The sequence below is a fragment of the Daphnia pulex genome, chromosome 10, assembly GCF_021134715.1.
Source record: "Daphnia pulex isolate KAP4 chromosome 10, ASM2113471v1".
Lineage (NCBI taxonomy): Eukaryota > Metazoa > Arthropoda > Branchiopoda > Diplostraca > Daphniidae > Daphnia > Daphnia pulex.
Window position 1 is genome coordinate 7,004,968 of NC_060026.1, and position 17,408 is coordinate 7,022,375.

Genomic DNA, 17,408 nt, shown 5'->3' on the forward strand with positions numbered 1-17,408 from the left:
TCCTACAGGATTCAATTTTCCACCTCACAATTCAAATGATTGAATCAAAAATAAAGAAAGAATAAAGCTAAATTCGTGTCCAAGATAGTGTTCCAGTAGTGGAAGAAGAGAACCAGATAAACAGACGAATATATAGATAAGATTTGAGAGTATATATATCTACACGGGGGGGTATACAGGCGTATGGGCTTATATACATTTTTCCGAAGGTATTGTGTGAACTGGCGATGCAGCAAACTAGTATAAATACCCCGACTCTCGTCATAAACAAACAGAATCAGAGGCCTTCGCCGTTCGGCCGGACAGCACGTTCGCATCGACTGGAGGCAGGCCTCCTCCTTTTGTATTTGTATTTGTGTGTGTGTCTACACATATATGCCGAGTGAATTTGAATAACCGAAAATATACACACACAGAAAAAATTGTATGGGTATGCGGAGGTGGTGGAGAGAGAGAGACGACAAATATGAGCGGCCAGAGCGGATACACATAGAAACACACACACACACAAGAGAAGCGCATGATTTCCCTGGCCTTAGCAGGACTCTCTTTCGGAATAATGGCAGAATCAACAACGCGCGGGGACCCCAGCAAACCAAACGCCAGAGCCCCGGATTATATATCAAGAAAGAAAGAGAATCTCTCGATGTTGTGATTTATCTGGGCTATGGGCTCTCCTGCTCTTCTTTTCTCTTGTGATATTTACCTCCGGTTAGGACTGGAAGGATAAAGAAATAAGAGTTTTGTTTGATATGGGGAGAGAGAAAGAGAAAAAAGAGGCATACACCGGCGAGTAGAATGTTGTTGTTCATGGGTCGTTGTCATCGCAAAGAGAAGCCGGGCGGCCTCAACTTCCCCAGCTTATATATTCTCTCTCCAAACCCTTGGTCGTATATATTTCTCCTATTGTCTTATATATATAGAGAGGCTGTGTGTGTGTATGCGCGACTATATTTTGTCTTCGACGAGTTGCTGTCTATACTCGCCGGGCTGATGCGTGCGACTTGCTCTAAGCAAATATCAGCAAGGGCGCACAGAGAGCACAGCAGCGTCCGCTCGCCCGCCTCGCCCGACTCTACCACTGCGGGATGTTTGGGGCCCGCGTTTGTCCCGATAAAGTGGTCTGTGTTGACTCGTTGCACTATCTTTCATCCGTCGTCTATATAAAGGAAAAAAGTTTTATTTTTTTTTATGTTGTGTGTTGTTGTGCCTCTGAAAGCGGCTGGGCGTCAGACAACAGAAACGTTCAAACTTATATAGAACCCCCGTACCCGCGTACGACGACACCTTCACGATTTTTAAGACCCGCATATAATCCCGCGCTAACCTCTCAAATCCCCTCCGTTGATTTCAACTGTGCATAGGGACTGGCGCATACTGCAGAGATTTTCAAATGTTCGCTATAGTCTTCCTTTATTTTGAGATGGCTTAGCGGATGTTTAATCACCTAGACGACACTGAAAAATCGATTAATGTCTATACGACGTCTGGGTAGGTATCGATGAGACATCAAAGAAAAGATATTGCACCGGACCGCGCTCGAAATTGGATCGATTAACTGCTGGGCTGCCATTGTTGTCCGAAGAAAAGAAATGGATAAAAGGGACAAAAAAAAAATACATCTAAACAGAAGAAAAGAGAAAGATCACCCGTCAAGCCAATAAATATTGACAAGCTCCGGCGGGCGGCATTTTCAGGACAAACGAAAAAGCGGAGAAGAAAAAAAAAAGATATAGGCGACGACCATATTGACCGCAAAGAAGAAACACCGGCCCAGCATCCAGCATCCTATACTATATATAATAGACTCCCTTTTGGCTGTTCCCGCCCACTGCCGGCCATATCGGAACTCGGTCTAGCGCCCGTTCCTACTACTACAACATCAACCGCTGTATACTATATAATATGCAATCTATAGACTGTAATATGAAAATAACCTCAAAAATAAAAGGGGGAAAGACTAAACGATTGGGAAATAATAAGAGGAAGAGAGAGCAGTCTATCTATTTATATATCGAAAGAATACTGTAACTGTTGTAGTCAAGGATATCGCGGTCTTCTGAAGAGAACCGGAGAAAATAACATTTCACATCGCCGACGACGATGGGCAGCAGCAGCAGCAGCAAACGGAACAATCGACAATAAGAAGAGGTGGAGGAGAGGGAAGAAGAGAAGAACTGGTTTGGAATTTGGAGAGAGAAAGAAAAGCACACAAACGACAATCGGCCGCTATTTTTTATGACTGGCATCAAGATACTAGAAAAGGGAAAGAAGAAAAAAAATAAGAGACGGGCAGCTTGCACACACATCTATAGGGGAGAGAGAGAGAGAGGAGGTTGACGGGCGGTCACGCTGGACAGAAAGATAGTCGGAAGGAAGTTTGCAATAGAAACAGGAGGGAGCGAGAGAGAGGGGCGATCGACGGAGTGGGAGGAGTAGGAAAAGGTATGGATGTCCTCCGCCGCCGTGTGCTTTTTCTCGGTTGGGTGAGGGGCTTACATAAAAGCCATAGAGAACCTTGCCAAATGCTAATGTCAGCAGTATATAGCCCGCACCAAAATCCCCCCCTCTTCAATGTCTTTTTACCTCCTCCGGCCACGTCTCCGCACGGCCAGTTGCAGCTCATCCGATTCCACCGAGCAACAAATTGGGGAGGTCGTCCAGCAGGGTGGTGGTGACTATAATATGGCGTCGAGCCATCCCCTATAAGGATTCAGTTGCTCTTTTTTTCTTCCTTCATCTCATCTGCTATTTACGAATAACGCTGTGTCTCTCCTTGCGCAATATTCAACCGCAGAAGGGAGGGGGGAGAGAACATTGCACGCACAGGTGCCTACCAGAATTTTATATGTGTACGACTAGATTGGCCCGGCAACGATTGTTGGGCAGTTAAATGTCGCCAATCAAAGTTAGCCGCCCCTGTCAATCAACGACTATAGTATGTACGGTGTAAGTCACACCCGCATTGGCCAAATGAAACCGGTACAGTGGTCGATAAACAAGTAGATATAGGCCTTGGAGCCGCGATTTGATTGTATTAATTTTATTGCAGGTCCAGATGGCGTTACAGACCGCTTTTTTATTGTTTTAGGCCGTTGGCCCTCTAATTGTTGCATAGAGGGCAGGCCTGTAGTCATTGAGTTTTAGGCCTGAAATTACGGCCGTTTAGTAATCGTCTGTAGCTGTCAGTTGACATATTGCGTCTTGACTTTTACTCTTCTTTGATGTGAATCTTTGTGCTTTTCCGTGGCTTTTAAAGGGTAACTTAATGTTTTAATTGTTTGTTGAATTCCCCTTTTATATATTTGTTAATTTTAAAGATAAGGATTGCCCGGAATTTCATGTTGCCTGTCTGTAGACTTGAATTGAGGTGCATGAGAAGCACATGTGGAATTGGTGAGACACGTTTTAGATTGTTGGTTACATTATGTTTTATCCCTGACTTGACCTAATTGAATTTGCATGTTTAGACACTATTTGTCTTCCCATTGAGTTGAAAAGGCCTGCGTTGCAGGATTGAGTATTGACTCACCCAAGCCTGGTCACTTCCAGGTATTCGTAAAGTGTTGTTCATGTGATTTGTGTCATTATCTTAATTGTATTTGTATCGTATAGGATTGGTGATAGCTTTTGAATTGTTGTTTTGACACAGTGTGCCTTACACCCACACTTTGACGTGTTTTGAAGTGAAATACAGTCCACTTCCTACCACCGAGCTACCATCTGGTCCTTCGAGCCGGAGCTTTGAATCAAAATTGAATTGACCTTGGACTGACCTTGATTCGAAGCCTTGATTGAAAATGGCCAACCCTCCAGTATCAACATGGACATTGGATGTCTGCAAAGGACGACAAAAGGTTGTCCGTTCCCGCATCACTGGCTGTCACACTCGCATCAACCACATCGTGACAGCTGGATTATCTCGTCGTGATGCTGAGAAGCTTCTAGCTGACGCAAGAGTCCTTTTGGGCGAATTGGAAACGATTCACGATCGCGTTATCGAGTTGGTAGACGACAACGACGTCTTGACCCAACAAAATAATCAACATCAGCTGTATGCCCAAACCATCGACAACTGCTCAGCTTTAGTGGAAGATTATCTGCTCCTACGCCGAGACGATGCTTCATCAGTTGCTGTCGAGACCCCAGACCAGATTGCACGTCGACAGGAATTAGAGACCGCATATCAGCGTCTACGAGATGCCCGAGCAGAAGTCGCAGCTGCTGAACAGGCCATCATTTATCTAGGAGGAGATGTTTTGCCTACAGACGGATCGGAGTTGAACCCATCCGACTCCGCGTCGCAAGTCGGAGCCAAGCCGACCAAGAAGATTGAATGTTATCCAGCGGAAGCCCCTGATGCTTGGATTGATACGTATCTAGCCGGAAAGGAGAGACCGATTGTTCGTGAGAAGGGAGCCAAATCTTCGGTCAACGTTCAGCTGGAAGCTTATACGGGCCGCGCACTTGATTGGTTCTCTTGGATAAGTATGTGGTTCGCGCTGGTCCACATTACGAGCAAGACTCCGAGCGAGAAGCTGGCCATATTGAAAAATTATTTGAAGGGCGACCTAGCTGACATCGTACATGGCCATGGAGGAGGGGAAGCTGGATACAAGGAGGTTCTACAGCGATTGAAGAGCACGTGCGGGAGTCGGAAGGTGATTCGAGCGGCCCATCTGCGGGAATTGGATCGGATGGAGGCGCCGCGTAATGACCCGCAGTCTTTCAAACGCTTTTCTGAACGTGTGCGAACTCATCTCTTCAACCTGTCGGTGATTGGTGAGACGGGCCACGTTGACATCATCGAGAGACTGTCCCTCAAGCTGCAGCTTACCGATCGTTTGGCCTGGAACAATGGACGGGGAGGCGAAATCGATAATCGGAACATCAACGATTTTGGCCGCTGGTTGACGGCTAGAGCAACGGACTATCAGAATGCTTATGCAATTGCGGATGACCAGCAACGGTCGGCGAACGGAGGAAGTAGGAACGATCGCCAACAACCATCCCAGGTGCCAAATAGATTCCAGCAACCACAGCAGCAGAGAAGAAGTGCACGCACTTATCATGGAGCATCAAGCTCCCAGAAGAATTATGGCTCGACTGAGCAGAAAGAGAAGAAACCGACTGAACCACACTGCTTTAAATGTGAAGGATCGCACCACCTTGAAGACTGTACCTTTTTCAAGGACCTTCCCATCAGTGATAGACTGACCTTTACACAACGTCGAGGATTGTGTTATGGCTGCTTCGGCGTCCGGCATGGCTTCATGAATTGCACACTCAAGAAGGAGTGTGGCATCGACGGATGTAAGCTGTCCCATCATAAACTTCTCCACAAGGAGAATGGTCCGGTAGAAAGAAATGCCCGGCCTCACACTCTACGTTCCGACCGACGACAAATAGCATTCAAGATGCTCCGCCTGGACGCGCTCGACGCCGACGGGGAGATGGTGCCTGTGAACATTTTGATGGATGATGGAAGCGATTCAACTCTCATTCGCGAGGGGCTGACGCGTCGACTCCGGCTTACTGGCCAGCGGCAGACCTTATTTGTAGGTGGCGTCGGTGAAGAATCTTCCGTCCATGTAAATTCAGAGTACCTGGAGTTGCAGTTGAAGACGTCGGCGGGAGAGACAGTGTCGATCCAGGGATCTACTATCCCCTCCATCACCAAACCAGTACCGGTCATGGAGTGGGAGAAACTACGCGGACGATGGAGCCACATGGAAGACTTGCCGCCGCTTCGAGACTGTGGTGGACGTGTCGACATATTGATTGGATTAGACCATGCCGCACTCATCACAGCGAGTGAATCTCGATTCGGAAAAGATGACGAGCCGACCGCTTCCAAGACTAGACTGGGATGGACACTGCAAGGAGCGGTAGCGACCAGTGGTGGACCCGATATCGTCCGGATTCATCATGTACAGACCTCAGCTGATTCCACTCTTCAACTCGCCGAACAAGTCAAACGGTTTTGTGATACGGAGTCATTTGGCACCGAATTCCAATCGGAATGCATGACGGCTGAACATCGGAGGGCGGTGACCAAATTGGAAGCGGAGACTGAAAAGCTGGACGTAGGATATGCAGCCCCGGTGCTTTGGATTGACGACATTCCTCCTGAGATTCCCGATAGCCGCCGCACGGCGGAATCAAGAATGAAGAGTATACGGAATAAATTTGCCCGCGAATCAGGAGACTACGAGACCTACTACCGTGCAGCCATGGAGAAAAACTTTAGCGAAGGCTACGCCAGACGGCTCACGCCGGAAGAAATCCAGCAGCGCCCGACGAAGTATTTTCTCCCGCACTTTGGAGTGCCAAAGAAGGCTGGGCGGCCTGAGTTACGTCTCGTATTCGATGCTGCTGCAAAGTCGAACGGCAAATGTTTAAATGACTTTGTCACCAGTGGTCCGGCGCTGCAGAACCCCTTACCGGCCGTGTTGATCCGTTTCCGGGAAGGAGAGATTGGCTGGTCAGCCGATATTGGTGCAATGTTTAGCCGGATTCGTTTGAAGGATGCTGACCGTCCGTACCACCGATTCCTATGGCCCGAAGTGGATGGAACCATATCGACATGTGAGATGACCAGATTGACTTTCGGTGTAACGTGCTCGCCCTACGTCGCCATACGAACCACTTGGCGCGCAGCAGACGATGCTGGACCGGAAATGAAGGAGGCGGCCGATGACGTGCGAGAAGACATCTACGTCGACGATTACCTGGCCTCGACTAGCAGACTTGAGGATGCCGTAAGGAGAGCCACCGGTGTAAATAAGGTCCTAGCAGACGGCGATTTCCACCTGGGGCACTGGGTGTCCAATAGCAGCCAGCTTTTATCAGCAGTCCAGCCGGATTCGGACAATGGGACCACTGTCAAGACCCAAGTGCGCAGCATTAGTGATGACCCAGAGTTGATCCTTGGAATTGTGTGGAATCCTTCGACTGATCATCTGGGATTCCGAGTGAAAGTGTCCCGTGTGAATTACACCAGAGTGGGGTTACTTGCCCAAGTGGCTGGTTTGTTCGATCCCTTGGGCACGGCCGCCCCGATGACTGTTAAAGCCAAGATTAAATTGCGGGAATTGGGCGTGAAAGGACTTCAGTGGGAAGATCCAGTGGTTGGTGACGAAAAGGAGTGGTGGGAAGAGTATTTCCAGAAGATCGGACGTTTGAAGGAGATCGAGCTGCCCCGCTGTCTCTTCCCAAAGGCGGAAGAAATAGTCCGGACCGAATTGCACACTTTCGCGGACGCGTCGGAAGAGGCGTGTGCCGCGTCCTGCTACACCCGTGTGGTTTATCAGGATGGCCGAGTGCTGGTCCGGCACATCAAGACAGCGACGAAGCTTGCTCCTTTGAAAACAGTTTCCGTTTGTAAACTAGAGCTCAACGCTGGGCTCATGGGCGCCCGTCTGGCTAAGTTTGTCCAAACGGCCCTGAAAAGAAAAATGGATTGCCGATACTTCTGGACCGACAGCAGCACGGTCCGGAATTGGGTCCGGGCCGTGTCCTCCCACTACCAAGTTTATGTCAGCCACCGGATCGGTGAAATTCAAACCCTCACTGAGCCTCACGAATGGCGTTTCGTTCCTGGACGTTTAAATCCGGCCGACGCTGCTACCCGATCGCAGATGGAAGAAGAAGAAATCCCAAGTTGGTGGTTAGATGGTCCGCCTTTCCTTTATGAAGAGGAGCCGGCCTGGCCAAAGGACTTGCCATGGATGGCCGCAAAGGAAGAACTCCGGTCTGTCCACGTCCATCTGAATTCCACAGCCGTGGAGCCGCCGACCGTGTTCAATTGGAAAGACGTCAAGATCTCAGCCCAAGATATTCCGGCCCTAATCCGGTTGGAAGGAGAATTCCTGAATCTCGTGAAACAGAGTCAACGAGAAGTGTATTCTGAAGAGCTGAAAAGATTGCAGCAGACGAAGCCGCTCCGCTCGACCTCGCCGTTGCTGCCGCTTACACCTTTTCTGGACGAATCTGGAGTATTGCGACTTGGAGGTCGGTTAAGCCGGGCCAAGTTGCCCTACGATGTCATGCACCCTCCATTACTGTCCGGAAAACATCCGCTTTCTCGGATGATCATCCGAGCGTTTCACGACAGCATGCATCACCTTGGCACGGATTTTGTATTATCTCACGTTCGACAACATTTTTGGGTGACGGGCGGACGAGAATTGGTTAAACGTGTCCGCAATGAATGTGTGCCGTGCCGTCGATTTCGTCCGAAAGCAGCTCTGCAAATGATGGCCGACGTCCATCGAGCTCGCTTGGGCGCCGGTCATCCTCTTTTCACCTACACGTCGGTGGACTATTTCGGACCAATAGACGTGACACACGGTCGTGGAACAGCAAAGAGATGGGGCGTACTTTTCACGTGCATGGTGACCAGAGCAGTTTATGTAGACATTGCAATTTCCCTCTCCGCCAGTGATTTTTTAATGGTGCTCCGACGTTTTATATCAGTGTATAGAAAGCCGGCGCATATGTTCTCGGACAATGGCACGAACTTGACTGGCGCTGAACGTTTATTACGTGTGGAGTTGGATCGGCTGAAAGATGACAGTGTGCTGACCACGGAGTTGAAAGCGCTCCGGATCGAATGGTTTTTCCAACCAGCGCAAACGCCACATTTTGGAGGCTCACATGAGTCATTGGTGCGATCAGTGAAAAACGCTTTCTATGCCGCGTTGGATCAAGAGAAGAGTGTATTGCGTACACCCAGTGACGAAGTTCTGCGCACTCTTCTTTTTGAAGTTTCCGGATTGTTAAACTCTCGGCCTTTGACTTATTGCAGCTCCGACCCGGACGACTTTCGTGCGTTAACCCCAAACGATTTTCTTAATCGAGCTCCTGTAGCTGATTTGCCGGCCGGAGATTTTAACAAGGCCCTTCCGCGTGATCATTATGGATACGTCCAGAGAATAACTAATTTCTTCTGGGACGTGTGGCGCGGATCTTTCCTGCAGTCGATGACCAGCCGGAAGAAATGGAGAACACCCGCGCGGAACTTTGCCGTCGGTGATTTCATTTTGGATGATTGGAAGAATGCTCCGCGCGGGCGTTGGAGAACCGGCAAAATCGTCAAGGTCTACCCCGGTGCCGACGGATTAGTCCGAGCAGCAGATGTGGAATTCTCTACCGGAATCCTGCGACGTGGGACAAATCAGCTGGCTCTGCTAGAAGCTTACTCGCCGGATCCAGCGACGGAGGCGACAGAATCCGGCTCGGGGGAGAATGGAGCCGCGATTTGATTGTATTAATTTTATTGCAGGTCCAGATGGCGTTACAGACCGCTTTTTTATTGTTTTAGGCCGTTGGCCCTCTAATTGTTGCATAGAGGGCAGGCCTGTAGTCATTGAGTTTTAGGCCTGAAATTACGGCCGTTTAGTAATCGTCTGTAGCTGTCAGTTGACATATTGCGTCTTGACTTTTACTCTTCTTTGATGTGAATCTTTGTGCTTTTCCGTGGCTTTTAAAGGGTAACTTAATGTTTTAATTGTTTGTTGAATTCCCCTTTTATATATTTGTTAATTTTAAAGATAAGGATTGCCCGGAATTTCATGTTGCCTGTCTGTAGACTTGAATTGAGGTGCATGAGAAGCACATGTGGAATTGGTGAGACACGTTTTAGATTGTTGGTTACATTATGTTTTATCCCTGACTTGACCTAATTGAATTTGCATGTTTAGACACTATTTGTCTTCCCATTGAGTTGAAAAGGCCTGCGTTGCAGGATTGAGTATTGACTCACCCAAGCCTGGTCACTTCCAGGTATTCGTAAAGTGTTGTTCATGTGATTTGTGTCATTATCTTAATTGTATTTGTATCGTATAGGATTGGTGATAGCTTTTGAATTGTTGTTTTGACACAGTGTGCCTTACACCCACACTTTGACGTGTTTTGAAGTGAAATACAGTCCACTTCCTACCACCGAGCTACCAGGCCTAGATCCTTATTGGAACCGGAATGAATGACTGGGCAGCAGCATTGTTCATTATGCAAAAGGAAACGAAGAGTCAATAATAAACAGCAAGAAAGGGGAGGAAGAAGAGATGGAAACTACTATAAACGCCAAGAGATTTCCGACAACATCCTCCCAGCCATTTGCCATCCAAATAAAAATGCACAAAAGTTTGGACGACGTTTTGATGGTCGGCGTTGCAAAGTCGAAAACGTAGAGAATAAGACGGATGTGTGTAAACAGTGCAGAGAGAGAGGAGGCCGATGATGATAGACGCGGGAGGATGTATATTATAGTCGAGGAGTTATACAAGACTTGATGCTCAATATATACAGCTTTCGCTAGAGGCCATTTGCGTGTCATGATATCCATAAAAGAGGGGGAGGGGAAGCGTATATCCATAGAGGAGAAATCGTTGTTCATTTGGGTGAATAAATACCGGTCGAACAGGCATATAAAAAAAAAGTAAGAAAAGAAGTTTTGGAATATATTGAAAACTGGACGCCGTTCCTATAATACGGAACTGACCGGCGGAAAAGAAGAAGGAGGTGGCCGTTCGTCTGGAAGAGCGAAAGCGATGAAAAACATGGTCGAGTAGTAGAAGAAAAAACAACAAAAATAATAAAAGAAAAGAAAATAGTGAACACAACCCGCAAGCCATTCGTCGTCGGTCGCTGGGAGAATCATCACCGACCGCGGCGTTATATATCTCGCTACTATGAGCATCGGTTGCATCGGAAAGAGAACAAACATTATAGGACACTATTATATATGAGCGTGTCCCCCCTCCCACCCACCACGCCACCCCATGCCTATAGCTTTTATTATATGCGGCATGATCGTTGTCAAAGGGGGGAGACATTACTCCGATTCTCCGATATTTATGTTGAATAAAGAGAGCCAGAGAGAGATGGAGATACAGGAGAGCATTCGCTCCGATGCATCGACGACCGTTTTCTAATGTATTCGCTGCTCTGTCTCTCTCCGCGTTTCGAGATGCCGGCCGTGGACAAGGATTTCGAATCGGAACAGTGTTCTGGCCAGCCAGCAGCTATGTATATAGCAGCGCATTATTATTATATGTTACGTATAGGCTATACGCGCGGTATACACACAAAATGGAAATGCTGTGTGTAGCTATAGTATACTCAGCACGAAATGGCCGTCTTTGTGTGAGTTGTGACTGGCTAATCGCAAGGCTTTTTACATCATTGAATTCCATTTTTTATTTTTATTTATTCGTCTCTTTTCCAATGGTGCAATCTACATATCCGGTTACTCCATCTTTCTTAGGCTATTTCATTTTAGAGGATTTTATCTTTTATTTTTGGGGGGACGCTCTGATTATGAGTTTACATGTTAAAATAACTCTATTCATAAAGTAAGAGCTAAAAAATTAAAAATTTAATATACGCGCCAGTAATTTTTATCGAAATAACGCCATATTTTGGCCTTATTTCGTCAACAACTCTTTTCCTCTTCTGATTTTTTTACCGACGCTTATAAACATCTACCTAAGCATGTTATAAACAACAAACATGCATATTTGAATAAGGATCTGTCAAAATTTAATATGTGCGCTTAGCGCCTAAACGGATTTAGCTGTGTGTATGACATATAGAATAGACTAAATGAAAGTCTGGCTAAAAGAACGAAGGGATACACGCACCCACCCAAATAAAAGCGGTTAACAACAACAATTCTCGATAGTCAGATCTAGAAACAGTTTCATTTTCAAGCAACTGTAAGCTCCACTCGATGACTTCATCTGCAAGACTTTGTAAAAAGTCATTACCGTCAGGATCAAACAGGACGAGACCCTAACATTTGAAAATAATTTAGTCTATACTATGCCACATACACCTCTAAATCCGTTTAGGCGCTAAGCGCTTTAATTTTGACAGATCCTTATTCAAATATGCATGCATGTTTATAACATTCTTAGGTAGATGTTTGAAAGCGTCGGTAAAAAAATCAGAAAAGGGAAAAAAGTTGTTGACGAAATAAGGCCAAAATATGGCGTTATTTCGATAAAAATGACTGGCGCGTACATTACATTTTTATTTTTTAGCTCTTACTTTACGAATAGAGTTATTTTAACATGTAAACTCATAATCTCCCCAAAAAATAAAAAAATAAAAATAAACTAAAATGAAACAGCCAGACAGACTAATCTTCCTACTTCCTCCCCCCAATGACAAAAAATAATAATAATAATAATAATATCCATAGTATTATACCCATCCGCACACACAAATCTTTGATATCCCGGAAAGAATCAAACGGGTCCGGTTCGTGGAAAAAGAAAACTAGTGGCTGTTCACAAACTACTCTTCAATGCGTCTACTTGAAAGGGGAAAAAAACGTTTTGTAACTCGTTTGTTAAATGACTAAATGAAGAGAGCTGTATATATCGAACCCAATTCTACGTTTAGCTGCTATACGTATGTACACACACATATATAGCCGGCCCCTTAGTGGGTATATAAGCGGACAATCCATTACAACACACGTGACTCGCGAGCACATCAGGAGGGACTCGTCGCCGGTGCGTTCGTATATAGATGCGCCTCTTTTATCACCATCAGAAAACAAGGCGCGTGCTGTGTGCTGAGCTGCTGACCCGAAACTGAAAGACGGTGATGGAGAACACACGCTGACCAGAACAACAGGGCTAATATAGCCAGCCAAATGTCCAATATTTCATCGGCTATACCGCGGCGTTGAATAACATCACGCTAGACAATTTAGTGTAGGCCAAAACACATTGAAATACTGGCCAGTCGATTCCGAATCATCCTGTATAATAATGACATAAATATAGTCTAATCATTACAGTAATACCCAATTGTCAATTCAAATTGAACGAATTAACGGGGTTAAAAAAAAGAAAAAAAAAGGAATAGGCCTGTAATGTCTACACAAAACGGCTGCATATGACTACCGAGTATCAGTCGGCAATAAAGTTTGCCGAGAAATAATGCGATAGATATGATTAGCATGTCCCCTAGCTGTCTCTCTCTCTCTCTCTATAGACGTTTTTACTAATGAGTCAGCATCAGCAGGGGGGAAAGCTGCTGCTAGCTGCTGTGTAGTTAAGTTTTAAGTTGGTGCTTTTCTTTTTGTCGTCGTCCTGCAGCCTCCAGTTTCTCTCTCTCTCTCTCTCTCTCTCTCTCGACTCGGAAGGAAAATTCATAATAAGCCTGACACACGAGTTGAAATGATTGTGTTGTGAGAAAAGTCACCGCCCTTTGCCGTGTACCCAACTCGCTTGCGTCTCCGAATAAACAAGCGGCTAACGAGCCCGTCCCATCAGCATATCACCAACGAGTCAGTTAATTAGTTTGCCCCCTGCGCCCGTGTTCTCTCGTCCCACCCACCTTCACGGCAGCGTCGCCCAAGATATAGAAGAAAACCCAACCAGTTGTTTCAATACATCTTTGCACATTAGACACATGTGTATATATATCTGAAGGGGGGTGTATGTAACAACAGCGCGCAATTGGGCCGTCCCCGATTGCGTCGGCGATGATTGGCATCACGCGTCTAATATAATCATATAAAGGCCTATATCCTTTTTCGGTGGATTCAGTCGAATATGACGAGCATCAGCTCTATATACCGTGTTTGTCTTATGGGCCGCAATTCTGTTGGGATTCTTCTTTGGCGTTTGGCGAGAGTCAAAAGGAAAATAATGGAAGAGAGAGAGATGGGTCGCAGTCAATATATCTAAAGATGATTGGGTACGGCTATCAGCAAGACGGAAAGGCCCATCTCAAAAGGCGATGGATTGGTCGTTTATTTGGTGTGCGATGAACTTGCCCGGGCATCAAGTCAGGAGGACACAAATACAAACCGGCCAGCATCACCTACTAGTCGGCCTGCTATATATGGCCCAGCTTGACCGCTGACTAACTCAACCGATGGCGGGACCCTCTCGAGTCCTGCTGGACGTGGGTCCGCCGCCATCATCTCCCAGCGGGACCATTCAATGGAGACGTGCGTGAGCTGGGGCGACCGGACTCTTTTTTTTTTTCTTCTTTTTTTGGTCGTCGCTGCCGCCCGAGACCCACCACAATACACAAAATGGTCTAAGCGATTGTTCGCCCGGCAGCAGCATCTTGTGATGCGAGTGAGTGCCACACTCGCAATCTAATAAGATCCTTGACAGGTTGCCGCTCGACACGGAGGCACAGTTAGACCTCTCCTATATGTATAGGCCTGAACTGGCGGGCATTTATGACGTCATTACGGCGATACACAGACACACAAATAATACAAGGAATAAATAACTTCTGCATCGCGATTTCAAACTACGCGGTGTGTAGATATTTACATCGGCTCATCCAAGCCGAAGCAACTCGCAACGGAAATATTATTATGTTAAGGTTGGCACTCACGTCTTGGCGATGGATGCTGGACGTCGTCGTCGTTTGTTGGTCAACAACCAGAATTGCGGGGCGGTTGTCCGTCTGCTGCTGCTGCTGCTGCTGATGAGTGCTCAGGTTGATGGCACCGTCTACGTCCGTCTCTGGATCCATCACGCGCTCCCCAACCTATTTGGAGTCAACAATCAAGAAAACAAAGCGCCCATTATTATCTGCAATTTTATCATCAAATATCCAACGTCTATTAGGCCTAGAATTGCAATTCCGCACTGTACTCTCTAGCTGTTTGATTTTGGGTTTTTGGATGAGTCGCAGAGAGACAAGCATCTCTTTTGTTCGCAGGAAATTATGAATACGTCTATACACTGTCTGTGCGTATGTGAGTGTGTGTATAGTGCGCCGATCCAATTACGGGAGGAGAGACGAGTTCAACAATCGGTCGATTCAAACGCAATTAAAAAGACAAGAGCCAGCGCACAGAGGGACACACCACACATCATCGCGGGAGAGATGGAATCATATCTAAGAAAAAGAGAGGTGGGAGGAAGGATTGCGGTCGCGAGCTGTTGTGTGTGTGTGTAGAATCAAAAGATGATGATGAAATAATGAAGTGTCCCCCCCCCCCCGTCCTTATGTATTTCTTCTCCTATCATCATCATCATCATCAAGAGCCTTGATGGTCGTTCTTCTTCTTCTTCTTCTTGTCTTGATATACAACATGTTGTCTTTGCTTGGCAGAGCCCCACCACCACCACCCATGCACCGCCGAGTGGTGGTTACAGACCTCCGCGACCGCGGCCACGCGTACAAACACTTCTTCCTTCTGCTAATGAGTCGCTCGTCTCCGTCCGTGTGCAACTCTTCTCTCGGCCGCATCACAAAAAAAAAAAAATAATAAGAATAAGAAACTACCCTAAATAACAACCTCTCCTTTATAACATTTCTTTCTGTGCTCTCACAAGTTCTTGGGCGCGGGGGGGTTTTAATGAAGCAATTTTCGACACACAACAGTCACACAAGCCCAAACATCATCACTCGAGGACGTCGCGGTCGGCGGTTATTTGCGGAAATACTATTTTACTTGGAATCTGACGGCGAGCCAAAGTCGTTAGACAATCAACGGCTTTGATTGCGCGACTAAGACGGTAGTGTTACATTTCTTCAAGCGCGCGAATTTTAAAAATTAAAACGACAAATTTTAGAAATAAAAACGGCGACATATTTCGGGATAGATGTGATTAGAGCTTGTACACTCACCATGAGTCCATATTTGAACGCACCGACTGTTTCGACTGTTTGGGATTTTTTGGCCTTGGGTCGTGAGCGGAAGAAGAAATCGTCAAGTGAAGAGGTGAGAAAAGGCGGAACACGTTCCGCACTTTTTTTTCCGCTGTGCGCGGGAAAAAATTCAAAAGTTTTTTTTTTTTTAGAAATAGAAAACGAAAACTTGTTTGTGTGCAGCGGATGCTGGGTGGTGGGCAGCGCAGGTAAGACGGGCCGGAAGAAGAAGGAGTGTGTTGCGGAGCCTGTGTCAAGTGCGCGAAGTGAAGAAGAGAGCACCCAACTGCGGCCGCATTCAACACGACCACCCAGTGATATACACCCTCGCTGAAGGCTCTAACTCTTTGCTGCTGCTGCTCTGTGTGTGTGTGTTTTATTCGACGCTTCCATATACTCTCTCTCCGCTGTCTAGAATGACGCTAGTCCGCTACCGCCGCCGCCCCTTTCTGCCCACCCCCCTGCCCACCCAACCCTCCTTTTTGGCTGTCCACAATAGCCAAAGGCAAGCAGCAGACGAAGAAATAAGAAAATGAGAGGGAAATGAAAAGGGAAGAAACTTGCGCGCCGATGCAACTCGACGGTGTACCTCACCAGTGCTACTCCGCCTCCTCATTCTTCCTCCCACCCAAAAGAAAAGAGAAAAAAAAAACCTGCTCTTGTCTTGTATAGAAAGCCCACCCAACTCCCTGCTTCTTCTTCTTCTCTGCTCCCAGCACACTGACACCTTCCGATTCGTATCGGCCGTCGACTCCCTCCCTTTTTTTCTTTTTTGACAAGCCACCATGAGCCGTATCGTGGCATCATCAACCGCTCTCAAAATCTCAACTGATGTAGAGATTAGAATAGAATAAGGAAGGGAGATGGACTTCTTTTGATTTTTTTTTTGTAATATAATAGGCCTATTTGGCTTTTACCATTTATTTTCTTATTATCAGCTTCTGTTTTTCAATGGGAAATTCCGGGACCATCGCCCGCGTCATTTGAAAAAAAAAAATTCAAAGTGATTACCGCACTGTAAACGTGTAAATAATCAACAACTATAGGCTTTTTTTTAAATTTTCCTAGCGGTTGGCAGCCAATGAAGGACCTTACATTGAAATTTGACAACCAGCACTTCATTCATTCATTATAATAAAATTGAAAAATTCGAATTGAAAAAATAAATTTGACTTTATTGAACGCCCCTATACTATACCGTCTATAGGTTTAATCAAACACCCCCGAAAAAATGTCGGCGGCAACTGATGGAGTTGAGGGTTGAAGGGCCCACACCACTATATACTCGCCTCCCTTATAAAAAAAAGTGGCAAAAGTCGACCCTGGTTTTCCCCTTTGAGCGATAGTTTATCATCGAGTGAATAAAATATATAGATCATCGGTCTCTCTCTCTCTCTTTTCAATGGGGGAAAATGCAAAGAGGTGAAGGCAGCACACAGCACAAGGCCTCCTTGTGTTATACGCTGTTGTATACGAAAAAAGGGTTCGAGCTGCTGGAGCGGAGAGATCTATGATTTTCGCTACTCCGCTTCCAGCGCCCGGCTCGACATTCAAAGTCGCCCGCGCCTCACTTTTTTTTTTGGTCCTTCAAACTCTCCGCGCGCGTACCCGATTTCTGATGTGATATGTTGTTAATGTAGTAACGTATAGTCGCCACTATTTTATGTACGCAGCACGTAGAGAGAGTCGTTAATACACAGATATAGTGTGTGAACTTTGATCGTTTGAATGGATGCCGGAACAATTTCAGTTCGATATCCCAAAAC

General features: G+C 46.4%; 2 protein-coding genes across 13 annotated transcripts in view; one reads left to right on the forward strand and one right to left on the reverse strand.

Annotated features, from left to right (window-relative positions):
* LOC124206178 (forkhead box protein P1-like) overlaps positions 1-17,408 on the reverse strand; it is a 51,490-nt gene that overhangs the window by 10,188 nt on the left and 23,894 nt on the right. For 5 of the 11 annotated variants that reach the window (XM_046603869.1, XM_046603875.1, XM_046603873.1 and 2 more), the window contains exons 1-2: positions 15,622-16,017; positions 14,377-14,532 (exon numbers count right to left, since the gene is read on the reverse strand). In XM_046603869.1, coding sequence (XP_046459825.1) covers positions 14,377-14,532; positions 15,622-15,624 — 159 coding nt within the window. In that variant the 5' untranslated portion in view covers positions 15,625-16,017. Of the gene's footprint in view, positions 1-14,376; positions 14,533-15,621; positions 16,067-17,408 lie in introns of those variants that run through there. The other 6 variants (XM_046603879.1, XM_046603877.1, XM_046603871.1 and 3 more) reach the window with 4 other exon arrangements.
* LOC124206177 lies at positions 3,025-9,949 on the forward strand. Of its 2 annotated transcripts, XR_006879603.1 has the most exons (7): positions 3,025-3,260; positions 3,321-3,396; positions 3,471-3,552; positions 3,616-9,494; positions 9,555-9,630; positions 9,705-9,786; positions 9,850-9,949. XR_006879603.1 is itself a non-coding variant. In XM_046603867.1 (4 exons), exon 4 carries the CDS (start codon positions 3,801-3,803, stop codon positions 9,264-9,266), a length of 5,466 nt encoding a protein of 1,821 aa, XP_046459823.1. In that variant the 5' UTR covers positions 3,025-3,260; positions 3,321-3,396; positions 3,471-3,552; positions 3,616-3,800; the 3' UTR covers positions 9,267-9,949. The 2 variants fall into 2 exon arrangements, 1 of the variants encoding a protein (XP_046459823.1); XM_046603867.1 differs by having other exon boundaries at positions 3,616-9,949.

Coding starts and splice junctions, on each gene's coding strand:
- LOC124206177 (XM_046603867.1), top strand. CDS start 3,801: ATGGCCAACCCTCCAGTATCAACATGGACATTGGATGTCTGCAAAGGA.